We start from the raw sequence: 27,203 nt of genomic DNA, 5'->3' as shown, positions 1-27,203 counted from the left end.
TGTGATATACAGCATGTTAAATGTACAACGTCCTATGTTTCTCAGTTAGTTTCTTTAGTAGAGTGCTGAAAATATGTACTTGAGTACACGTACATGTTATCTTGCTTAATTGTGTCTATTTGTTGATATATTTATTTTTGTCATTATGTGTCCAAAATAAACCACTACTACTACTACTACTACATAAATGGTACTAAATTATGAGTAAAAGTACTGGTGGTATAAAATACTAAAGTAAAAGTGCTAGAGCACTTCTACAAACAGTATTCAGAGTATTAATAACTCCAAGTACCTAAAAAATGAGATATATATGTTCATGTACGCGCAGTGCTATGTATGTGTTATAAAGCATTAATGATGTGTGTTAGAGTCATAAGTCATAAGTGACTTAGTGCAGCCATGATCGGACAATCTTATTGGCTGCAAAGATTTAAATATTAACTAACTTTGTAGACCTACAAAGTAGAAACTTATGGTTTTAAAATGGTGTAGATTCCTCATAAAAGTACATATACCCAAAATAATCAATTAAAATACTGTAACGTGATTATTTGTAATTTGTCGTAGTTTACTGCCTAGTTTGGGTTAACTCTATTTATCTCTTTTTTTTTTAATTAGCTTTAAACACTGTCAGGGTTATTGAGTTTTTTTCCTTCTATTTCAATGTCTAAGTCAGTGGTTCCCAACCAGGAGTACGTGTACCCCTAGGGGTACTTGAACACATTGCAGGAGGTACATTGATGAATCTATTTCCAACATGCTGAGTCATTTTTAAGCCTATTTCAGACACTGTACATGCTCATCCAACAGCTTTTCCACCCGTTGACATTAAACGGCATTAATGGAATAAACATTATTGTGGCCTTAATATCCTACTCATTGTTACTAACATGTAATGCACATTACTAAAAATTGAGGTAAATATATTCTCTGCTATACAATAATTGTAATGCACAAAATTGATATTTAGTGTGCGTTAAACGTACAGGTTGACATTTTCAAGCTGTAGGAGATTTCAGAGGCCAACATGTTAACAACGTGTAAATAAAACAAGAAAAGTTACTAAATTGAAGTGACTTTCATTTGTTAGTGACTTATTGAGTTTAATAGATTATTATTATTATTATTAGGAGTAGAATGTACTTCTCTGTAAGGGTAAAATGTAACACAAAGAAACACATTCCTGTCCACAATCCCTGGCCGTGTTCCACGTGTGTGTTCCTTGGGCAGGATGACTGAGGCTGTGCTAATTACAGGAAGTTAACCCGCAACCTGTTTGATCTTTGCAGGGGGAGAAAGGCGACATGGGAAATGGTGGAAAACATGGACCACAAGTAAGTTCCCATGGCACCTCTGGACGGACATTAGTTTAAAGTCATGGAGCTGTGTAGCTTAGCCACGATTGAGATTCATTTGTTTTATAAATTAGGTTAGAACAGAAATGGTTCATTTTGTGCGTACCCCAAAGGACAAGAAAATAAAACGACAAAAGAAGTACACAAAATAAACCACGAAAAAATACAAACAAAAATACAGAAAAGGACTCAAAACAACATACATAATTACAATAAAACACACAAAAGGACAACAAAACACAGACATTTATAAAATGACAAAAGAAATACACAGAAAATAAACAAAATATATAAAACGAAAAAAGAAATAAACAAAATAAATAAAAATAACCAGCAGAAAAACTAAAAATACATAAAAATAACAAACTGTCAACAAAAATATACATGACTAAAAAAAAACATATAAAATTACAATAAAACCCACAAAAGGACAACAAAAATACACAAAATAACACAACATTTTATAAAATGACAACAGTAATACACAAAATTAATTTAGAAAAAACAAACGAGGAGGGTCCGCCGGATAGTTGAACCTCGGATTCAGGAGGAGCAATGTGGTTTTCGTCCTGGCCGTGGAACTGTGGACCAGCTCTACACCCTCAGCAGGGTCCTTGAGGGGTCATGGGAATTCGCCCAACCAGTCCACATGTGTTTTGTGGACCTGGAAAAGGCATTTGACCGTGTCCCTCGGGGATTCCTGTGGGGGGTCCTCCGGGAGTATGGGGTATCGAACCTCCTGATAGGAGCTGTTCGTTCCCTGTATGACCGGAGTCAGAGTCTGGTCCGCATTGCCGGCAGTAAGTCGAAATCGTTTCCGGTGAGGGTTGGACTCCGCCAGGGCTGCCCTTTGTCACCGATTCTGTTCATAACTTTTATGGACAGAATTTCTAGGCGCAGTCAGGGCGTTGAGGGGGTCCGGTTCGGGGGCCTCAGTATTGCATCACTGCTTTTTGCAGATGATGTGGTCCTGTTGGCTCCAACATACCGTGACCTTCAACTCTCACTGGATCGGTTCGCAGCCGAGTGTGAAGCGGCCGGAATGAGAATCAGCACCTCCAAATCCGAGTCCATGGTTCTCGACCGGAAAAAGGTGGAGTGCCTTCTCCGGGTTGGAGATGAGGTTCTGCCCCAGGTGGAGGAGTTTAAGTACCTCGGGGTCTTGTTCACGAGTGAGGGAAGGATGGAGCGAGAGATCGACAGGCGGATTGGTGCGGCGTCTGCAGTGATGCGGAGTCTGCACCAGTCCGTCATTGTAAAGAGGGAGCTGAGCCAAAAAGCGAAGCTCTCTATTTACAGGTCGGTCTACGTTCCAACCCTCACCTATGGTCATGAACTTTGGGTCATGACCGAAAGAACAAGATCACGGGTACAAGCGGCCGAAATGAGTTTCCTCCGTAGGGTGGCTGGGCTCTCCCTGAGAGATAGGGTGAGAAGCTCAGTCATTCGGGAGGGGCTCAAAGTAGAGTCGCTGCTCCTCCGCATCGAGAAGAGCCAGATGAGGTGGCTCGGGCACCTAATTAGGATGCCCCCTGAGCGCCTCCCTAGTGAGGCGTTCAGGGCACGTCCCTCCGGAAGGAGGCCCCGGGGAAGACCCAGGACACGCTGGAGAGACTATGTCTCTCGGCTGGCCTGGGAACGTCTCGGGGTCCCCCCGGAAGAGCTGGAGGAAGTGGCCGGGGAGAGGGAAGTCTGGGCCTCCCTACTGAGGATGCTGCCCCCGCGACCCGGAAACGGCTAAGCGGGAGAAGATGGATGGATGGATGGAAAACAAACGAGACAATTACAAATACTCCAAAATAATCAATCAATGTACAAAATGACCGCAGAAATACACAAAAGTAAATAAAACCCAACAAAGACACCATTTGCTGTTTCCCTATATTAATTTTCAGATTGGTAAATATTCTAAATACTGACATATATTTTGATAATGTGGCCATCGGATCAGACAGTTACTTTTTTTGGATCAAAGTTTCCCATCTAAGAATCCAGAGGAGGAAGTTACATCAATGACCCATTTGTACTGTTAAGAGAAACTTGGATCCTCCTCTTTTAGTCAGATTGTGTTTTATTTCATAAATTGGCAAGCGACCGCTCTCTAACAGAGGGAAAGTAGAATATAGGCGCCCTGTCAGAGTGATGTCATCAGAGAAAAACTTTAACTTTTGTCTGGAAAAGGCAAATAAAGCAAAAATGCTTGACATCGTAGCATTGCTTGTTGCATGTTATAAGAATGTAAAAACTGGATATTTGCCTCCATAAAATGATTTCAGAAAATTGTTGACCAAGTTTTTCTATCAGACATTTTGTTTATTGGTTGAATACATAAATAATCCCTTGATAATCAAACCTTGACCTGTTCTCTAGCGCCACCATCAGGACAAACTATTAAATTAGAATGAATTTATCTTGAATAGTTTTTATCCAAATCTTCTCAAATTTACTGACAACATTAATGACCAGTAGAGTATGAACTCTATTGGTTGTGGTGATGATGTGACCTTTCCTGCAGCGCCACCATCAGGTCAATGGGGACGTAAGGTCACACACAGCTAAAACAGCTTGGGGTGAAATTGACCCCAGAGCAACACTGATGCATACAATATGTGTTGCACAATTAAATCATATTATTATAACAATTTTATGCTTAATCAATTGTACCCATCAAATTAGGAAAAGTCATGCAAAAAATGAATCAGTTCATTACCCTAACCCTTCTTTACCCTCACCTTAACCCTAACCCTAACCTCTTCCTAACCCTAACCCTAACCCTAATCCTAAACCTTACCCTAACCCCTTACCTAACCCTAATCCTAACCCCTTCCCTAACCCTAACCCCTTACCTAACCCTAATCCTAACCCCTTACCTAACCCCAACCCTAACCCCTTACCTAACCCTAACCCTAAAACAAAGGGTTTCCCGTGGTTAAAACCTGGTCTCCCCAGGACAAAAATATTGTATACTTAATAAAATGCACACATTGCAACAAAATGTATGTGGGGGAGACCGGGAACAGCCTCGGGACCAGGGTGGGCCAACACAAAAGTAGGGTGAGGACCGGAACTGGGGTTAGCCCCCTCCACATACACTTTATTACATTTGGCCTTAATAATTTTACTTACCGGGTCCTCCAGAGAAACCCCTACTGGTCCACTGGACAGAGACGGTATGTGGAGAGACAGTGGATCGGTAGGCTGGCCACGAGGATCCCGGGGGGGTTCAACCTTAGAGACACCCCGGTTCCGGTCCCCCCTTTAAATGGCTGACCGGAAGTGGGAACCCGGGGAAGGTACGGTCCCATGCGCAGCGGCCTTTTTAAATCATATTTTAATGTTTTAACCTCTTAAAAACTTTAAATTATAAGCTTTATTATTTTTATATTTTATATTTTAATATATTATTGGTTCCTCCTCCTTTCCCCCCCCTTTTTTCAGACACTAACGTTTGCTAGAAATGTTTTTTAGAAAAAACCTTAAGAACAACGACAGCACTTATATTTTAATTATTTAAATTTTATTTATTTATTTATCAGGAAAAAGGAAGTTTTTTTAATATATTTATAGGATTGAGGCGCTTCTCCCCGGGTTGGACAATTTTAAAATTTTGAAATGACTTCTTTGATGGAACAGGGTATTGCATGTGTCTTTTACTTTTGCTCTTTTAGCACAATGATTGTGTAAATATTTTTTACTATGTTTCATTCATGTTTTACAATTTTGAATGAAATTTTACCCGCTTCCACCACTGATACCCGCCCCAGGACCACCGCCTCTCCCTCCTACAGTTTTATGCAAAAAAAATTTTTTTTCTTTTATTTATAATATATTTCTATTTTAGTTCTGTTTTGGGGAGGAGTGGGTTTGGACCAATTTTAAATTATTTTAATGTATTTATGATATCGTTTTAGAATTAATATTTATCAGCTATTTTACTGTCACACATATATATATATATGAATTTTTTATTAGTGTGTCTATTTATTATCTTAAAATCTATTTATACACTATCCAGGAGTTTTTTTTAAAAAAGAACAAATATAAATGGGGAGGGATGGGTGCGGGGGATACCAGCCATACAGAAACAGGACAATGGGAGAGGAAACAAGGGAGGGGAACGATTTTCCTCCCTGATATGTTTTTATCATGAATTATGTCTGTTTGTATATGGTGTGTTTTTTTATATAATTCCTCTCCCATAATCACCTTTGTATCCCCCTGACCCCCTTCTCCTCCCCAATCGTAAAACACTATTCCTCTCCCCAAAACCTAACCTAACCCTAACCACCCCTCCCAAACCTTACCCTAACCCCTTACCTTACCCTAATCCTAACCCCTTACCTAACCCTAACCCCTTACCTATACCTAACCCTCACCCTAACCCCTTCCCTAACCCTAATCCTAACCCCTTACCTAACCCTAACCCCTTACCTAACCCTAACCCTAACCCTAACCTAACCCTAAACCTAAAAAAACCTTCCCCAGACCTAACCCTAACCCTAGAACAGACCTTTCCCCCCCCCCCCCCCCCCCCCCCCTCCTTCCTACCCCAACTTCCCCTTCCCATACCTAACCCTAACCCTTACCCTACCTTATTATTCCTACCTCACTATTTTAAATTTTTATTAAATTATTTATGAATTTTCTAATTTATAAAAAAAAAAATGTTTTTAGAGGTTTTCCACTGTTGTATTAAACCCCCCCTTTTTTTTGAACATCAGGTTGCTGCGCGGGGACCACGCCCCTTGGTTTTCCAAATTCCCATGGGGACCAACGCCTCTTTTTATGTCCTTTTTACGGGTGTCTGATCGTTTGAATTTTTTTTATATTTTATTTTTTATATTTTATCTTTTATTTTTTTTATTATTTTTATGATTACTTTTTTTTGATTAAAGGAAAACCCCACCTAAAGCCAACATCAAAATAACAAAAGGGGATTTTTTTAATTGGGGGCCGAAAGGATGTCCTGAGCCCGTGCTATTTTTAATAACCCTAACCTAACCCTAAAACAAACCTCCCCCCCCCCTCCTTCCTACCCTAACTTCTCCTTCCCATACCTAACCCTAACCCTTACCCTACCTTATCATTCCTACCTCACTATTTTAAATTTTTATGAAATTATTTATGAATGGTTTTAAACATATTTTTAGAGGTTTTCACTGTTGTATTAACCCCCTTTTTTGAACATCAGGTTGCTGCGCGGGGACCACGCCCCCTGGTTTTCCAAATTCCCATGGGGACCAACGCCTCTTTTTATGTCCCTTTTACGGGTGTCTGATCGTTTGAATTGTTTTACATTTTATCTTTTATTCTTTTTATTATTTTTATGATTACTTTTAATTTAATGATTAAAGGAAAACCCCACCTAAAGCCAATATTAAAATAACAAAATGGGATTTTTTTAATTGGGGGCCGAAAGGATATCCTGAGCCCGTGCTATTTTTAATAACCCTAACCTAACCCTAACCCTAACCCTAACCCTAACCTTAACCTTAACCCTAACCCTAACCTTAACCCTAACCCTACCTAATCAAACTAGATCCATTCATCTAACCCTAAAAAATGCCAACATAGCTCCAAAGGTGTCATAGTTTAGTGAACGACACTTAATGACAGCCTTCATGACACCTTATTCATGCTAATGACAGGTGTCATGTCATAATAATGACAGCGTAATGTCAACCATATGTATGACACTTCACGTAGTGTTATTCAAAACTGTGACATGGTTCCAATCCCATTACAGGCTTTTTGAAATGTCTCATGTTTTAACCCTCCTATTTAACTTGGGGTCAATTTGACCCCATTCACTGTTTATCATTCAAAAAATATGAGTTGACTTTTATTTTTGTTTTACATTTCATGACTTTTCCTAATTTGATGGATACAATTGACTAAGCATAAAAATGATCATGATGAACACATATTGCACACATTGGTGTTCCTCTGGGGTCAATTTGACCCCAGACTGTTTCAGCTGTGTAAAACTAGTCTGTCTGCGTGTGTGACCTTACATCCCTATTGACCTTTGATGGTGTATTATTATATTATAATGTATAAAACTTCAGGTAAAGTGTTCCCCAGTTTTGCGTCTCATCTTGTGTCACTTAATGCTTAACAGTTGTTTCTAAATTTCTAAAGGAAATTAAAGGTCTTTTCCTTTGTAGCATCCTCGTGTTAACACAACCTCTCGGAACATCTGAAAGTATGTCTGTCCTTCCTGGAGGCCTCTTAATGTTAATATTTGCATTCTGTGCATAGCAGAAGCACCAAGTGGGCCATGTTGGAGAGAGAGAGAGAGAGAGAGAGGCGCACATATGAGAGGCATTAAGCAGTTACTGAGTCGAGAGGCCCTTTGAAGCCAAACAGGAACCATGGGGTTGTGCAGACGAAGGGGGGTTACAAACATATGGAGGCTCTAATGAACACCATTACATCACTACTCCCCAAATATAAAAAAAAACAACTGTATGAGACTGTTGACCCGGGGTCCACCTGTCCTCCCCCGCATCACGTAAACCTCTTCAACAGAGATTTTACGGCACCTTTTAGGAGCGTAGCTATTTTAACCAATTTAGAATACAGGCTGAGTGCTCCATTTTCTTGTCACATCATTGATCTACAACTAATAAATGTCACTTTGTGAGCTTTGCTTTTTAATGGTGCTTATTCTGTCTGTGCTTTAAGGTCAGTGTGTGTGTGTGTGTGTGTGTGTGTGTGTGTGTGTGTGTGTGTGTGTGTGTGTGTGTGTGTGTGTGTGTGTGTGTGTGTGTGTGTGCGTGTGTGTCATGTCAAAGCCCGTTCCAATGGAAAACCCTTCCAGATCTCCTGTTAACGATACCAGGCACTGCATTGGAACGTTTCTTAGCACAATTAAAAGGATTTGTGGTCAATGAAGAGCTTTTAATGACCGTAGTAAAAGCTGGACTAGCTTATTGACACCATTACTGACTTTTCTTCCGTTTTGTAACATTATAGTAAATATTTGAATATGCTTTTAACCTTCACTTGACATTTTTGTGGTTAATGTTCGTCACATCCCTTTTTTCTCTCTTTTCATCCAAATAAAGATTTCAGTACAAAAAGAACTCAGCACCCAAATCTACTCTTTTCCAGACATTGGTGGTTGTCTGGATCAGGGATCCTGATCATGGTTCCATGATCATTCACACTTTAAAGGCTTAGAAAACATTTCTGTCACCATTACTAATGAAACCGTAGGTCCAAATGTATGGGTACCCCTATTTTTTCCCCAGAAAAATTGCAATAAAAAATGCAATCCGGATCCGATCTAGAAAAACTCATGAAGATAATTAAGAAACCAACCAGTGTTAATTTTGACAGCAAACTTTGATTTAGTTGTATTAACTTTTGACTAAAACACGATGTAGTTTTTGTCAAAATTTTGTCAGTAATAGTCTAGTTTAAGTCAACTAAATGACATTAGGATTTTATTTTACTAAATTTGTTACAGATATAGTCAAGTGAAATACAAAGCATGAGTTTATGCATTTTTCTTAAAGGTCCTATATCATGCTATTTCTCACCCATCTTTTCCAGAGTTTTAGCCTCTGAAAAGTGACTTTCTGAGCAGGTCTAAAAACAGGCTGTTTTGGGGCCTTCATGGATATTCATGAGTGGGCGTGTCTATAAACGCTGGCTTCATGCCTCGCCCTTGCGAGGGAGATCAGTGATCACCAAAGCAATTTTCTTTTTGCTATCCACACGCTGTTGTTATTGTTTTCAGCAAAAAAAACTGTACATTACAGTAAAACACATGGATATTTTTTGTAAATAGGGCTCTTGTTTTGAAATTAACTGGAAGTTTTGTCAGTAGCACAATGGTGGGTCTCTGGAAATCACCAAAATGTCGGCATGAAATGTGTTTCCGTGAGTTTTATGGATCTAATGACCACATGTTGATATTCTACTTGGTCACTTTCTCACTGAAAATGTTTTCAGAACTTTCAAATGTGGCGAATCAACAGAGATATTTAGCCTCAGTGTGATTCAGGTTTTTGTCGTTGTAGATTTGAAATGCATCTTGGGAAACTGGGAACTATAATTATAATAGTATGTAGTAGACAATATGTACTTGTTGAGTTTGTAGTGTTGTTCTCCAGTGTCTCAGGGTGGGGGTGGTGTGCTAAAGTCAGGCTTATGAAACCTTCCAGTTTATCGGTATTGGTTTCTGTTTTAAACGCTTAAAGTGAACACAGCAGTGTTTTAATTGCCGTTTGTTGGGTTAAATTGAACTTGGACCTGAACTCCAGATTGTTTTTTTGGGAAAATGCAGACACTGCTTTCAATCATTGTTAATCATCCCAGATGACGGATCTGGAAGTGTTTAAGCTCGTCTGAAAGCTCTAACATTTAGATGAGCTGCTTCCCGTTGGGACATTCTCACCCAGAACTCAACTGTTAGGTATTTCTCTTGTTTTATCATCTTGTAAGTAGAAATGCAATCATCTGTCTCACCATCTGTAAAAAGTTGTACATTCTTTTTACACAAAGAAACAGCATTTTTTAATGTAAATACATGAATGAAGAGAAAATCACTTCTTCTGGATGTCCTTGTCTGGCTGCAGAATACAATTGGAGTCATTCTGGTCCCTCCCATATGGTGTTGCATAATGAATATTTTTTTTCTTTCGTATTTCCCAGTACTTTGGACTAATCCTGACTGGTTAAGTTACTTCTTCAGTATATGACTGCTTTGGGTCAGACTGAGTGCATTTGTTAAAAGCATAGGCAGAGTTTGAGATTCTCACAGCAAAAAAAAAAATTAAATAGATAGACCATCTCGAGTTTCACTTCACAAATAAGGACTACAAACAAATGTACCAATCAAACTGTTTTTATTATTATCATTTTTCATTTCTATGACATAAGTTTTGAATGCTGTATTATGGACCTGCCAAAGTAAATCCAAAATGCAGCTTGAAATGTTCAGCCCCCACTGTAACTTAAAGAATCAGAAAGTCAAGTTGCTCAATCCACCGCTTTGTATCCAGACAAGTGCGCACTGAGCGCAGGGTTTGCTCGTTCTCCATTCTAGTCGGCGTCTTTTCTCAGTGTATCACTACAAACAACAGACTTATGGGTCCACAGATCACCCGCGGTGTCCGTCATGTTGTAAACAAACAAAGCTCTGAGCTGCTACGGGAAGCAGGAGGGTCAAATGTCGTCGGCCTTTAAAACTTTTTTACTTGGTTTTATTTTGTAAACCTTTGAATTCAATATCGCCATTTTTTTTTATCATTTCCTAGTCTGTTTTTGGCACTTAACAGACAGTATGTGTATATTATGTACATTACAATAAGAATTTTATTTTTTCAAATTAATTTGGAAAACTTAAATGACAACTTTTGATCACCCGCAAACTGTGTATAGTTAAAAGCCCATTCTGCTATGAAAACATTGTTTTTCTTTAGTAATTGTTGCTGAACTATTTCACTAGTTGGACTGGTTCTTACCCAGTTTAATAGGTTTGAACCTACGATGTTGATGATAATTACCATAGGTTTGATTAGAATAATTCACTGATTTTCATAAAGAATTTAGGCTGATTTAAAAGCAAATTGCAGTGATATTAAACATCAATTCTGTTTTTTTTTAACTTTGTGTTTTCTTTTCTTTTTTAATACTTTATTGCAACATTTAATTTCATTGTAATAGACAACTGTCATCAAGAGTACACTGCTTTTTTTTCCTAAAAAAATAAAATAATAAATAGATAATAATGATGAAATAAGACAAGAACTATTACAATGCACACCACCTGCATATAAAAGAGAAAAATGAAAAGTTTAAAAGAAATGCTTAATAGGAAATGGGGGATAGATAAAGAGGCTTTGTGCTTTTTTTTTTTTGTCACACATCTTTTGATGTTTTTATTTTTATTATCTCTTTTTTTTCTGCTGTTCTCAACTAAAGATTTATTTTGGGTGAGATGTGTAGTTTCCATATCCTTGTCACCTGCGTAATTTCAGATTCAGTTACTTTCCAACCTCTTTCTTAACATTTTCTAACTTAATTTAAAATGATTCAGAACATCAGCAACTCTAATAAACCTTTATTTATGTCTGAATTAATATTTTGGGCTTGTGTTATTATTAATCAGAAGCCATTCAGAAGGTGTAATTCAGAGGTTTTCATTGGTTGCTCTAATCCACCTGTGTCAAACTCAAGGCCCGGGGGCCGAATCCGGCCTTCCAGAGCATCCGATTAGGCCCACTGGAGAAAGTGAAAATGACAGAGAAAACATGAATCATTTTGTAAATTACCAAATAATTAAGTTATGAATTGTTGTTGAAGGAACACCATGCAATTTTTTAAAAATTATTTCACAAGACCTCCCCAAATTGACACCCCTCGATCCACCTCAATGGGAATTAATTGTCCTCATGCAGTGACATTTTTTGTACTTTTATTACAAAAAGGGAAAAGTATTGGGATACTTTTCCCTTTTCTGACATAATCATATTCCTTTTTCTCTTCCAGGGCCCTGCAGGTCTGTTCGGCACTGCTGGGGTGATGGGAGTTCCAGGTGAAAAGGTAAGTGCTGTGTTTCTCTGTCATTAGGCTGTCAGCCAGCATCAGCTGCTCTCCTGTCAGTGGTAGACCTGTGTAATTACGCCCATGTTAGGCAGCCATTATTTAAGGTCCCAGGCCAGGGGAACACATGCTTGTGTAAGGACTCATTCTGTCTGCATATGCATCAATAACTACATCAATATTCCCATGTATGTCACCATTACTGCCCGTCAATGTTCAGCTTTAACTGAGACTTTATTTATTTATTGTGCTTCTTTTGTATTTTACCTGTGCTATTATTAAAATGTGTAATTTTAGTGGATGGATGGATAATTTTTGTGTAAAATCTGCACAATGATAGTGATAAAACTGAAAAGTGTGTTCCATATGTTTGAATTCCCCCTACTTACATTATTCATGGTTGAATTGTTATTTCAACTGAAATAAATTGAACGTTGTACACAATACACATGCATGTTTTATCAAATTGAATGAAAAATTGTCAGATTTGAGGGGCCTTGAAAAAAATGTACATGGTTTTGTACCTCAAAACAAGCATCATTTCACTCATGGAGGGGGTTTTCCTTGAAGAATAGTTTTTTTGAGCCACCCTAATAGATGGATGGATGACATGCGCAATAATAGTGATACAAATAATGCAACCTGTTTATAATACATGTTTGTCACTGTGTAGAATATAAATTAATAAAACAAATAAACAACATTTATTGAGAATATTTAAAAAAAAAAAAAAAAAATGAATCATTTAATAATCATGACCCTCTCTCTCTGTGAGTTTGCATGTTCTCATCTCACATTCCATTGTTTATTCCTGGCACCGAATTGAATTTTTTCCTCAGTGCAAAAACAAATATGATCCATTATATTATTGTTTTTATAAAAACCCATAGGATGCGTGATAGCCCTTTAATGGACTGGCACCCTGAAACAACTGGAAAAGGCTCCAGCAGAAACTCCAAACCAGTACAGCATGTGTCAAACCCAAAATCCGGCCTTTCAGAGCATCAAATTCAGCCACTCGAGAAAGTAAAAATGATGTGAAAAAAAATCATGAAACATTATGTAAATTACCAACTAATTCAGTTTTAAATATCTGAGCCCCTCCAAAAAAAAAAAAAAAATCTATTAAAATCCACAAAATTTGCATAGCTCAGTTTTCCACTTTTTACATAACATGATGGTAGTCCTTTTTAATCTCAAATTGTGGCAATATGTGGCAAATATTCCTCAAATAATAACACAAAATTTTAGGCAAAAATCCTGCAGGGACTGATATACTCACAGACTTTAGTATTTATATGTGGAAGGGCAAACCAGGGCATTTTAATGTATAATTTGCTTTTTTTCCCACCTAAAATCTGTGGCCCACTTAAACTCCAACTGGTCCAGATTTGGCCCCTGAACTAAAATGAGTTTGACACCCCTGCAGTAGAGGATAAAGCAGGTATATCAAATGTTAGTTGTACCTCTGCAGAGACTCCATTGTTGCCTTTCTCTGCTCTCTCTTGTTGCCTGTTCCTTCCCTTCCTTTTATCCAGCAGGCCCGTTTGTCAGAACATGTTTCTTCTGATAGGAAACCATCTGCTAGTCAAATTCCTGTTTGTCACTCTTACACAAAATCTTTCTGCTCGTTCAATCTGTCAGCACCAGCAACAGTTATTCCATGACAGCTCAGGAATTCCATACACATAACTATTTTTGATTCAAAACTTACCACTGATCAAGCAGATTTTTTTCCACTACAGCACTTTAAAACTCTTCTGCCTACTGTTTGATGTTGTTTAGTGGAGTTATTTTCTCTAGCTGCGTTGCCATTACCCTTGGAAATAGTGCAATAAAAACTGGTAACGGAAACACCTAAATTTTGAAAAAACACTCAAATATCGCTAGAAAGTTTTTACGCTTTCATGAGGAAGAATTTCAGACCTTTTGATATTGAAATGTGTCGCAAAAGCGCTATGGAAACGCTTTTTTTTCACTGTCACATTAGACAGCGAACAACATAGGAATGCGTAGAGTTATAAGGAGGTTTAGAGCGTCCATCTTCCTGCAGTGAAGTCATGCAGGATGAGAGTTATGAGGCTCCAGCCCAAAACAGCCTTGAATGGAAGGCAATGGAATCAAAGCGTGATTATACTTTGTCGACATTTAGAAATATCGCTTTTATTTTGCGAAAATCTGTAATGGAAACCCAGCTTCTTTTACCTCTGCTCAGATCTGGGCTACTCTGTCCTTCCACGTTCGAGCCTTTTCATTACATTCCTTCCAGGGAAAGTGTATATAAAAACTGTGATGAGGTGTTCAGTTTTCACAGATTGACGATGGCGTCTGTTTTGTCTCCAGGGCGATCGAGGACCACCAGGTCCCACTGGTCCTGTTGGAGAGAAAGGACCGAGGGTAAGCACTGTCAGTCGAGATGTTCTGCAGAGTCTGTAAAAGCCCAGAGTCACGTCCAAAAAGGTTTTCAAGGAAATCAACAAAAGCTTCAACAGCTTGGATAAACTAAACTGATGTCTGAGGGTTATAAATATCAAACTGCTCCACTCAGCAGTTTTGGCTGTAACATCTGGCAGATGTTACTTTGCTGTAAAGGTCTGATTCATGAAGATGTAAGCACATCCACAGCAGTACAGTCCTTAAAGCATTCAGGCTCCAGCCATGTTACAACTCATGTTGAAGAAAATCTTTGAAAACGCAGCTGTCAGATTTGTTTGTTCACAGTCACTCCGAGAACTGGAAGGAATTAACAACAAACGCTTTTCCTTTGATGTTTTTTTTTTCTCTCCTTTTTTCTCTTTTGTTTTTTTTGGCGGAGCAAATTCAGTGACGACTGTGATTCTGTGTTCATGTTAGGTAAATACTTTGATTTAATTCAGGTTACAGTATTTTTTTTTTTAGTTTAACACTATTTTAGCCTAGTCGCCAAGACTCAGAGATATGCAATATAATCAAATACTTTTAATAACATCTAAGTTGATTGGTTAAGATTGGTTATTTCCCACATGTCCCACCCTTGCACACTAAACACTTATAACTGTATATATATATATATATATATATATATATATTTAATTTTTTTTTTTTTACAGCATTTTTCTTTTATCATAGCAAAGCTTTTTGACAGGAAATCAAGCCAAAAACATAAAAGCTTGACTACATTTACAAATTAACTGTGGCACAAGGCCAGGAACAACAAGAGTTAGTTCTTACAGAAAAGAAGACAATGCTCCGACAAGCACACAGTGTCCAAACATTCCTTTAAATAGCGAGGGAGGACAATCAGGTAATGAAGCAAGCTTGCGTAAAAATAGGAGGGAGCCTGAATATTCTCATAGCAGAAAAGTAGTGAAAAACCAAAAGGAAGAACGAGCTTGAACCTTGAATTTTCAAAGACTTAAACTTAACTCATATTTAAGCAATATCACACGAGAGGAGTGCTGTTGTGCTGAATATCAGCACTGATGTGATTCACAAGGCTGACCTAAGACTTAAACCTTACTGTTGTCAAGACTTGAACCTAACTGATATCAAGACTTGAACCTAACAATATCAAGACTTCAACCTAACTGATATCAAGACTTGAACCAAACTGATATCAAGACTTAAACTTAACAATATCAAGACTTGAACCTAACCGATATCTAGACTTGAACCTAACAATACCAAGACTTTAACATAACCCATATCAAGACTTGAACCTAACGATATCAAGACTTAAACTTAACAATATCAAGACTTTAACCTAATGATATCAAGACTTGAACTTAACGATATTAAGATGTTAACCTAGTGATATCAAGACTCGAACTTACCGATATCAAGACTTGAACTTGCCTATATCAATAATTGAACTTGATGATATCAAGACTTCAACTTAACATATGCCAAGTCTTAAACATCTGAATTAATTCTTGTTAAATAAAGACACAACCGACCCTCCCCACTAACAATAAACATGAAAAATAAAACCTAAACCCACCCAAAGATCAGAGACATGAACCATTTTGAATTTGATTGCCACTTTGGAAGAAGAAGTGTGTCATGGTCCAATGTTGTTTGGGCTATAAGTCAGGCACATTAGCACAGTCCCAGACAGGGATTGGATTAATTATCTTGCTGAAGTTTAGTCCTAAACTGCCTGGCTGATTGACTGATTGACTGACTCAAAGACAGCACAGATTTCGATGTTAGCTGAAAAGTTGGCTGTGAGCATTTGTGTATCATTGAGAGCAACACAAAGAAGGCTTTGAGACTTTTCGAAGGAGTTCTGTTATGTTTTGCTTCCGTGTGCTATAGCTTGCCCACATGAAAAAGGAGTGCCGTTTAATTGAAAAGCTCAGGGCTGTTTTATCACACACACATCATGTCATGATAATCTGTTTCCGTTTGCTATGCCAAACCTCAATATCCTTTTGACGTTATTTGTTATTGTAACAAATTTTAAAAATCATTTTATATTTTTTATAGATCCCAGGGCAAAAATAGTTTCCAGGGTTTTTTTTTTTTTTTTGTAGCAGTGGGAAAAAAAGGCTTTTCAAAGTGATATTGAAAGCAATCCAAAAACTTTTTAGATTAAATATTAAAGAGAAAATATAGCATAAAATAAGTGTTTTGCATTTAAAAGCCCATTAAATTCATTCACTGTTATTACTGTGTTATAGTATGTAGCTTTAATTCTATCTATGTATAATTTGTATTCATGTCACAGATGTTTTGAAATGACTTGTGCATACTTTCCTGTGGTCCCTTTCTTGAATCTGCTGAAGGGCTATCCCGGTATTCCTGGAAGTCCAGGCGACTTCGGTCTGCAAGGTGCACATGTAAGTGACAAACTTTCAAATATGGCAAGACTTTCTGTTTCATAATATACAAAATTATTCACTTTCCTGTAGGGATGTAACGATTAATCGTAAGGCAGTTAAAAATCGATTCATAGGTATCACGGTTGATATCGATTTTCTGAAAATTGAATCGCAGTACTTTTTTTTAACCAGCAGAGGGCGCTATCCACAAGTGTAGGCGGCGGGTGGAGTCTGCTAATACTTTCTTTCTGGCTGCCTTCTACTCTTAAATATGTTAATAAATGATTCATTACCCCTTTAGCACCGAAAGAAAATCTGTAATATTACTTGAATATCTGTAAAAGTCACGTTTTTCTATTAGCTCTGTCTGCTAGCATAGCTTCTCTTCTTCACTGCAAGATATCGGCATGCCAACCGATCACTGTATTACCAGTGCCCTCTGCTGGTCCAAACAAATATGACGTAAATCATTGCAATCACGTTTTTTTTTTTTTTTTTAAAGTCCAATTGTTAAGGCACAAAATACATTTTCAGTTGCACTTTTAAAAAGAAAAATAACTATTACGCAGTTTTGCATTGTTTATTATAGAACCAGAATTTAAATTAATAGGCTTCATTTTCATTTGTATTATTCCTTTATTTATTTCATTCAAGATTTATTTTTAATTAAATTGCATTGTTTTGAATAGTTTATCAAGGAATTCTTTTGACAATGAAAAATAAAAGGAAAATAATACAGTATTTTCTAGTTTTTTTCCCCAAAAAAAAAATTGTCTACAGTCCCATTTTGTAAAAAAAATCGTGAGAGAATTGTATCGTGAACCCAGTATCGTGAATCGAATCGTATCGGGAGTTGAGTGAATCGTTACATCCCTACTTTCCTGCTATAGTTACGTTACACAAATGGTTCTCAACTCATCAAACATCAAGATCCACATGAAGAGAATTAAAACTATTTTGTTTTTTTGGAATATTAGCAGGACAAATAAGTATTAGTTGTCTTTCAGGATGTACTTAGGCACGAGAAGCATTTAAAATGAAAAAAAATGACGATAATATTAGTTTGGTACCATTATTAGCATGACATGGTTTTATCGCCACCTACTGGTAAGGATTATGGACAAAGTTTAAACTACAGGCTTAGAAATACAATGAGGGTCTATCTATCCATCCATCTTTATCTTTATTTCAACCCACAGCTACTGGAAATTTGTAACTTTGTGCTAACAATTAGGGTTTTTAATAATATTATTAATAATAATAATAATAATACCTCAATTTTAGATTGCGCTTTTTGGAGGACTCAAAGCCGCTTTACAGAATACAGAAAAATAAAGAAATAACAATAAAAGTAAAAGAAAGGTTAAGGAAAAGCAAGTTTAAAAAGGGTGTTTTTTTTTTTTTTTTAAAGAAGCTTGATAAGGGCCAAATAGTAATGACTAGAAAACCGGGTCAGAGGATCTTCTCCTGCCATCATTAGATTTTATTTCATTACAAGCTACTCACTGTTACTTTTTTTCTGGCAGGGCCCACAGGGTCAGAGGGGTATTCATGGCATTGCTGGACCAAAGGGTAGACCGGTAAGAACAACATTTTCTAATGTGTCGAATGCAATAATTAGGAATTACATTAGCAAAAAACACGTTGGTGAATTAGTTATTAATCGGCACTTGAGTGTGATGATGACATTGTGAAATAAAGAACACATGCTTTCTGTGTGGAGGAAAAGTTTTCAATTGAGTTTGAAGCTCAATGAGAGAAGAACTTTGTGAGCTTATTTACAACTTAGAGACAGACTGTCTGAACCATGTCACAAGCACCAACAGTTAAACAGATCAACTTCTACACAGCTTCACTCATCTTGCAATCCTCAACTTGAATTTTTCCACCTCATATGGTGATGGTTAACTCGCCGCATTGTGGTTTTGTTTACTGTAACTCACGTGTCAGTACGCCGAAGCCTTTTCTGTCTCGTGGAAGCGAGAGATTGTAGAATGGTGGAAGTTGAAGCTCATACAACAGATGTGAATTTGGATGATTCTGTCAAGTCAGTGAATTTATCCATACCTGCTTTGTCCAGATGATGGTCATACATGGTTCCAGTGTGTACCATGCTACTTGCATGATATCAGCTGTCGTTTTTGGGAAATAATTGTGATGGTGTTTTACCAGTACTTCCATAGTTCAGTGCCCTTAATTTATTAAGTCACTAAACCCAGAGGTTTTGTCTGATGTGCGTCTTGGCTGGAAATTAAGAAATATCTTGATTATGGGCGGGGCTCCTGGAGCAGTTAAGACATGCTCAGACTTTTCTAAAAAATCTCCAATCTATAGCAGGGGTGTCAAATTTATTTTAGTTCAAGGGCCAAATATGGACCAGTCCGATCACAAGTGGGCCGTAACAATTTCAGCATTAATGTTCCCTAGTTTGTACTTATAATTATAAATTAGACATACAGTATGGAAGGCATAAACAATATCTAAGCAATAAGTGACAAATACTTACATTTTTTTTTGTCAGATTGACCCCAAGGGAAAAAGGTGTTAGTAATATTTGAGGATCATAGGAGGGTAAATGCCATGTGAGAGTTAACAATGAGGTAAAATCTGTGACAGGTTTGGTCACCCTTTGTGTGCTGAGGTGGCGTTAGTCAGGAAACGCGCTGGAATGTTTGTGGTGGTGAGCTGCAGCTTCAAAGAAGAAACAGAATACAGACTAATTACTTTGTTGTTGCTGTTATCTGAGATCAGTGTGGCATCCTGTTGCCCGATGCTACAACCCTGAATGGACTGCTTTGTTGAACAATGCTCAGATGTCTGTATCATGTTGCTGTTACACAGGGGCCTCTGGGTCCAGATGGTCCGCTGGGAGAACCGGGTCCTGAGGGCATCAAGGTAAATATCTAAAGCACCATATTAACAAAAATAAAATGCAGAAATGGGAGGTAAACCACTAACATTCCACTTTACATGAGAATTATGGGGCTAAAATTGGTAAATCTCATTAGTCCCATGTTGTAGAACAGTTGTTCTCAAACTATTATGGCTCAAGTACCCCCTTTCTCTTATTCCTGAATCCAAGTAACTATTACATTTTGCTCAGAATACTATGAAAAAACAACTAAAGAGTGTAATGATGTAACAAACGAGTGATAACACACATTGTAAAGAATTTAATTTTGTAAATAAGTGGAATGAATAGATTTATTTCTAAAGTTTTTATCATTTCCGGGTCATCTGGTCATCAGCCTGGTGTGGGACCAAGATTGACCCTTGTATTTTCAGTTTATGTTTTAATCAAGATCATTTCCATCATCATCATTATTATGATGATCATTTTTAACTAAAACAATAAACAATATAAAACCCCATATTTTTAATGCTTTCGTTTGTTAATTTCCTACTCTTAAGAATTTTCAAAACTGTTTTGTTGTTATTTCTTGATGTTAATTTTGTTTTTTTTAAACCGCTTTTAAGTTGAAAAACAAATGTATAAATACAATAAAATCTCTCTCTCTCTCAAGTACTCATACCCCCATTTTGGAAAAACTTTCTTTTTTGTTCTGATCCACCAAACTTTTTGTCTTTACAGGGTGAAAAGGGTGTCGTCGGACCAAAAGGAGAGTCGGGTTTTATTGTGAGTGCTCTTTGACATATTGTTATTAAAGGTTCATTGTAGATGTTGAATTAAAGTGCTCTACACTGTAAAACCCCTTCCCCTTTAATTCAGAAAAAACACTTAATTCCGAGCGAAAATGCCCATTCCGAATCCGAATTAAGTGGTTGGTTTATTCTGATTTTTATTCTGAATGTAATAATTCCTTGATCTTGTAAACGTTTAATTTCGCTTTAAATTAATTCTGGTTGCTCTGCGAATACTCGTCATGTCACGATGTAAACGTGAATTCGGAATGACTATTTTTTTATGAACACGAAGCAGAATACTTTAATTCTGAATTAAAAAACATCACGTAACCACAGCCACTAATGCATGCAAATTTCTACAGCTCTTTATTGGCAGCAATTTGGGGTTTAGTGTCCTGCTCCAACCTCTTTTTTTTTTAATCTTTCGCTGAGAGGACTGTTGTGCTGTTGCTGCTGGATCAGGTTTTACCCAAATGAAATTCTTGCAATGTGCTGTCAGGCAGTAGGAAGTATGAAGTAAACCTGAACCGAAATAAGCTGAGAAGCAGCAGGAAGACTGGAAATGTAAAGGATCTGCGACGAGTGTGGAAAAATCTACCTTCGGTGTCTCTGAAATCCATACAAAATTGTCAATAACGTACAAAGATATGTATGCGTTTTTTTGTGTAACAATGCAGACAAGTTGATGGACCATTAAAAAATCTTTATACATCACATCTTATTTGTTTTATCCCCTGGAGGACCGCGGTTATGAGTTCAAATTCATCAGGTAGTAAATCGAAGCTTTTAAAGAGCTGCTAATCAAATACAGTGGGAGCTCTTTTGATGATATTTAGTCTCTTAAATTTATTTTAATGGGGTTTAAAAATAAAATAAAAATAATTAATGGGGTTTTTTTTCTTCTTCTTCTTACTTTTGTTTAAAAAAAAAATACATGCTCCAAATGTTTCGATAGACAAATAAAGGATTATTGATAGAGATTTTAAGATTATTAGATAAGTGGTTATTACAGACCATGCTATGGTGATGGAAGTAGATTGTTATTCATATCATAGGTCATTTCATTTCCTTTATTCATTTATTAGGACAGCATACAAAGGATAAAAAAGACCTGTTTGTACCAGACTAGCTTAAAAGCTCATTAACACCTGTAGTCCTTTGCAAGAGGGGTCCAGATTAAGTGCATTAAATCACAATAAATACAAATATGATCATTATAAATCTAATTTTATGATCACTATAATAATATAAAACAATATTTACAAAGTGTAAAAATTGCTTCATAAATTATCCCCCATGCTAAGTAACCTCCTCCTCTTAGAACTAAATGCATCTCTGCAAAAAAAAGCTAATTTAACCACTTCTATCCAGGATTTCATCACCCAACATTAATGAGTGAGAGAAGAGACATAATACAGGTTGTACAATAAATAGAACAGGTAAAGCTGCTCAGGATGAATTTTAGACATGTTTTTACTTCATTCTTACTGTGATTTCTTTTCAGAATGAAGTAAAAACACTTCAATGCATCTGACTAGAGGACTCCACTTCCCACAATGCAATGCATGAAAATTTTGCGACATGGCAAAAAAGAGAGTTTACAGTGGAGATCGAAGTAAACTTTTGACTGACATTTGAACATTTTGCATCTTTTTTCGAGCCAATAATGTGTGAGGCCTACATTATGTCTTTATCTGGTAAAAAATTAAGTTTGCCAATGAACTGCAGCTAAAAAAAATAATCCATTAAAGTGATTATTTGTGCTGCTATTGCTCTAAATGATTCTTGTTTAAAGTCAACATAAACTGTAGTTTCATCATTTCCCTGAGGGAACCAAAACAAACAGATGAATAAAGTAAAGTCTAAATCCAGACACTATGACATACAGTAGATGTGCAAGTTCATTATTTGAAACAGGGTTTTTAAAAAAATCTAAAAGACCTTTTTGTTGAAATGTTGCCTCTTTTTCTCAGGGCATGGCTGGCAGACCAGGGGAGAGAGGCCCTCCTGGGAAACCTGTAAGTGCCTTCTAACCTGCATTTATTTTCCACATGAGTTTTCTCGTAAAACAGAGTACGTATTTTGTTTTGTTTAGATAGCATTCCCCCAAGAAGAAGTATTTCCCTATAAAAGAGAGAAAAGCAACATGTGATATTTGTGAAGGGAAAACACAAGTTCTCCTTCTTTTTAATAGAGGACATTGAGGACTTAAGTCCTCAATGGAGTGTCCTCTATTCCCTAGGTTGTGTGGGGTACGGGTACCCCCAGGAGTAGCAATAAAAACTAAAAACAGTGTGACAACATTGGAAACTAGAATATAATTAGAGCAGCAGTCAGGAGCGTCCATGCATTGCCAAAGGAATGAAGGAGCGTTCACACTGAAAGCGACTTCAGCGACTCTGGCGACTAGATTGCATTCAAAATCAATGTAAATGATGCGATGTCAAGCGACCTCCCTTCAAGCGACGCCACTTTAGTCCATCTGAGTCGCTGGAAGTCGCTCAAATTTGACAATGTAGAACTTTTCATGCAACTTCGAGTGACGCTGTGTCATGACATCCAATCAGCAATACATTTCTTCCCACATTACGGAGGCAGATGAGGCGAGCAAAAAGCAACGTTCAAGAAACTCATCATGGGCATTCGGTGTGAACAAACCTTTAAACATTGGCCTCTGTGAGACTACCCTCTAGTGGTGACAACAATCATATCAAAAAAGCACAAATATGGCAAGAGCTAGGCGGTGTCCGAATAGTCCCTCCTATCTCCTTTCCTATCCACTCTTCCTTACCCCTGTGGATGATGTCATGGGGTTAAGGAAAGGTGTTAGGAGACTTCCTAAAGGGTCAGTGTATGTTTTGGTCATTAAGTTTTCCGTTCAGATGACAAAAAACAACTGGTTATTTGATTTTTGTTTTGTTTTTAAAATTCAAGGCATTTTTCTTGATCAGAGTCAAGAAGGGATAAACAGACATTTAAAAATAATTTGATTTTAAATGTTTTAATTTTAAAACAGAAATACCAGAGGACATAAACAAAAAATTCCAGTTTTTCATTATGTTGAGACCGGAAGTTGTTCTTTTCAAAATAAGAGCGCATATATGTGGATGGTGCTGTGTTGGTGGGAGCACATTTTACTGACTGGGGTTTTGCAAATGACAGCTCACTGGCCCGCAGTCATTTTGGAATACAATAAAGTTGGTTTTTCATTATGAAAACAAAAATCAAATAACCATTTCTTTTTTGTTTTTCAATTTACTTTTCTGAACGAAAAATTAAATGACCAAAACATACACTGACCCTAAATCTGACGACCGCAAAGGTTAGTGACAACTGCCGTGGTGAAAAAACTACACATTTCCAAACATGGACTACTAAAAGCACATTTATAACACTTTCCGCTGATATAATCTCAAATATTTGGGTATGAATGTAAATCAAAGGAAAAGAGGCTACCAGGCTACGAGAAACAAAAGAACGCTGAGAATGGTTGCTCACACTCACCTTCCTTTCAGAAATCAACATGAATCCAAAATAAGTATGAATTTATGAAATTGTTACATTTATGCAAGACTTATGCCTACATATTGTCCCTTTTCAGTCATCGCGAGTTTCCGTGAACGCTCGGATGAGCTGGTCCCTTTAAATGTTGTTGCGGCAAGGAATTGTGAGTCAGCAGTATCTTGTCTCCTTTGGTAAAAGATGCATCAGTGTTTCCTAGGCTAAAGGAGGTAATAACGGATGCATTGAGCCTCCATTTCTTAGCTTTTACAGAAATGGAAAGCTCCTTATCATGGCCACCACTTCCAGTGGTTAAGGAATAGTGGATAGGAAAGGAGATAGGTGGGAGTATTCGGACGCACCCCTACATTGCTTTGCGCTAGCCAACCGTGCTATCAGGTCTTTGATGCCCTTTGCCACTACGTACTAGCGTGAAAATGGATTTTCAGTTTTGACAAACAAGACTTTGTGTTGAGAAAGATTTAAGACTCAGACTCTCTCAAATTCATCCGAACATTGCAGAGTTCTCTGTATCCTCTCAGCCTCGCGCTTAAATTAAAGTTGTAGTGTACTGAGATGTAAAAGATACTTTTTATCTCACTGAAAATGCCAGTAGGCTAGTTAAATAAATAAATCAAATGATAATTGCACAGAAGAAATTCTTTCTTGTGTGATTTTTTTTTTTAATTATATATTATTCTTCAACAGGATATGTAAAAATCATGGAGAAATTACACTGTAGGGCTACATTGTATCTGACATTACATTATTATGTTTTTAAGTGTACAGGAGTAGGGGGTGCAAGGCTTCAGGTTAAATGTCTGAAGGGGTACGGGGAGTGTGACAAGTTTGGGGATCACTGCACTAATGCAAACAGAGACAGACGCAGATTCAAAGCAGACCATGTAATTCTGAGGTGATGATCATGATGACATCACAGGCTGGATTTATAGTCATGTTTATCACCTGCGTGTCTCACACACTCTTGGACTGTTTGTCTAATAAACCAGCTCTTCTACACTTCCACAAACCAGGCTTTTGGCTGCAGATTTGACATTTCAGCGTTTTTTTTATGGTGATTACTCCTATCACACATACTCATAAACACACGCGCAGGCTTGTGCTGCTCCAACTCGCAGCCAAACGCCAATCCAAACATGCGCAGGTGCACAACATCCATCCGCTGCTACAATCAAACAACCTGCAGTGACTTTGAACATGTGCAGGCTTGTGTAGTCCCTCCTATGTCCTTTCTTATCCACTGTTCCTTAACCCTGTGGATGACATCACAGAGTTAAGGACAGGTGTTAGGAGAAGAGTAAGGAAAAGGCCATCACGTTTGTTTTGACAATCAGACGCACTTCCACTAGGTGACGGTAATAATCTGACGGGCCGCGAAGGTTTGTGGCGTCTGACGTGGTAATAAAACTACACCTTCCCGCTGATACAATTTAAATGTAAATCACAGGAAAAGAGGCAACCAGGCTACGAGGAACAAAAGTGAAACTAAAAAAACGTCTCATTGAGAATGATTGTTCACACTCACCTTCCACTCAGAAATATGAATTATGTTGAATAAAACATAATGTGGCTAAAATGTCTCTGATCCATTTTTCTTGAACCAGAGTGTCTGTTTTATGTCAGTTATAATCTGATAATATGTCTTACATATCATAATATATGGGTTTTAGATTATTTATTTGTTCAAGGCATATTATTGCATTGGTCACTTACATGTCTGTCATCGTGAGTTTCCGTAAGCGCTCTGGTGTGCATGTCCCTTTAAATGTTGTCGCCGCAAGGAATTGTGGGTCAGAATTATCTCGTCTCCTTTGGCAAAGGATTCATCAGTGTTTCCTAGGATAAAGAAGCGTATAAAGGAAGCATTGAGCCTCTTTTCCTCAGCTTAAAGAGAACTCGAACGCTCTTTATCATGGCCACCACTTAAACACTTCAGGGGATGAAGGAACAGTGGATAGGAAAGGAGATAGGAAGGAATATTCGGATGTAGCCTAGGATTCACTGTGGTGATCAGCTGCTATTGGTTGACACTGCACCTCTGGAATTAGAGCGCCATCTGGTGTCTGATGTGATGGATCTTTAAATTTAACATGTTTAATTATTTAGCAAAAAGAGAAGAAAAGGGAACAAAAAGTGTGTGAACATTTCAGGGTTTGTTAGGACGTCATTGTTATCATAAGTTCACAGGTTCTTAAGTTTTTTTATGGGTTGTAGAGACATTTTTTTTCTAGAATTAGTTTTTGATCATGTTTATGAAAATGTATCACAAATACAGAGTAGCCAGCATTAGTGCACAAAGTGGAAGATGTTTTTATACTGCTTTTTATATGTACTAGAATTATATAGTAGGGCATAGGATAGTTATATGATATTTATTGTGTGTGGTTTTTTTTTTTTTGCAAATTACTAGAGATTTCAGGTGACCCCATTTTAATTCCAAGCGACCCCACGTGGGGTACCGACCCCAAGGTTGGAAAAACACTGCATTAGTTGCATTAATTAACCATTAAATTACCAAAAAAAGTTTTGTTAATAATGTTGCTGTTTTCATGTTATTTCACAACCCTCAATTTTTATATATATAATATTTATTTACAGTTTCATAAGCAGGGTTATTATGTAATTTGATTATTATTTTAAACATCTGTTTTATTTGGTTTATTTTAAATATACAGGCTATAGACTATTTAGATACATGTGAAAACCATAAAACAAAGACTGGACATAATTGCACGCCACAGACAACACAAAAAATTATTATTATTGTGAGTTATTCATTCATCAATATCTGCTTAATCATGTACATTGACCTGAATGTCCCCTAGTCCTTCCCAAGTACATTCACTAAGAATTATGGATTATGGAAATTCTTAAATTGACAATAAAATGATGCCACTTAGGTGAGTAAAACCAACTTCTATGGATAATTGTTGAATCCAAAATGACTTTTATTGTGTTCTGTCAGTGAAAGACTAAATACTGTTTCCAATTATCCAGCCCAGTTTAAACCTGGCAACACAATGTTTGAAACACAGTGATGAGATCACAGCGCTGTGATTGTTTACAGGGTAAACCTGGCATCCCGGCTGGTGCAGGGGAACGAGGGCCCCACGGAGAACCTGTAAGTATCCCATCACTTTAAGTGTTTGCTTTTGTAAAGCTGCAAATCAAACCAAACCACACACTATGTGCTATAAGGACTTTAGGTGGAGCGTTTACTTCAACTTTGTTCCTCTGCATACCTGAAAACTTCCCACCTTGTTCCTTCCCTCTTGGGTTTGTCTTCAAATATTTGATTTTCCTGGAAATCTGCCAAAGCCTC

General features: G+C 37.3%; 1 protein-coding gene across 3 annotated transcripts in view; it reads left to right on the top strand.

Moving 5' to 3' along the window:
* col24a1 (collagen type XXIV alpha 1 chain) overlaps positions 1 to 27,203 on the top strand; it is a 116,457-nt gene that overhangs the window by 60,878 nt on the left and 28,376 nt on the right. For all 3 annotated transcript variants that reach the window (XM_028443818.1, XM_028443819.1, XM_028443820.1), the window contains 9 exons: positions 1,290 to 1,334; positions 11,859 to 11,912; positions 14,256 to 14,309; positions 16,679 to 16,732; positions 18,241 to 18,294; positions 19,556 to 19,609; positions 20,307 to 20,351; positions 22,333 to 22,377; positions 26,949 to 27,002. In XM_028443818.1, coding sequence (XP_028299619.1) covers positions 1,290 to 1,334; positions 11,859 to 11,912; positions 14,256 to 14,309; positions 16,679 to 16,732; positions 18,241 to 18,294; positions 19,556 to 19,609; positions 20,307 to 20,351; positions 22,333 to 22,377; positions 26,949 to 27,002 — 459 coding nt within the window. The remainder of the gene's footprint in view (positions 1 to 1,289; positions 1,335 to 11,858; positions 11,913 to 14,255; positions 14,310 to 16,678; positions 16,733 to 18,240; positions 18,295 to 19,555; positions 19,610 to 20,306; positions 20,352 to 22,332; positions 22,378 to 26,948; positions 27,003 to 27,203) is intronic.

The sequence above is a fragment of the Gouania willdenowi genome, chromosome 4, assembly GCF_900634775.1.
Source record: "Gouania willdenowi chromosome 4, fGouWil2.1, whole genome shotgun sequence".
In the NCBI taxonomy this organism is placed as follows: Eukaryota; Metazoa; Chordata; class Actinopteri; order Blenniiformes; family Gobiesocidae; genus Gouania; species Gouania willdenowi.
Note: the sequence above shows the minus strand (reverse complement) of the source record. Positions and strands in the feature narration are given on the sequence as shown.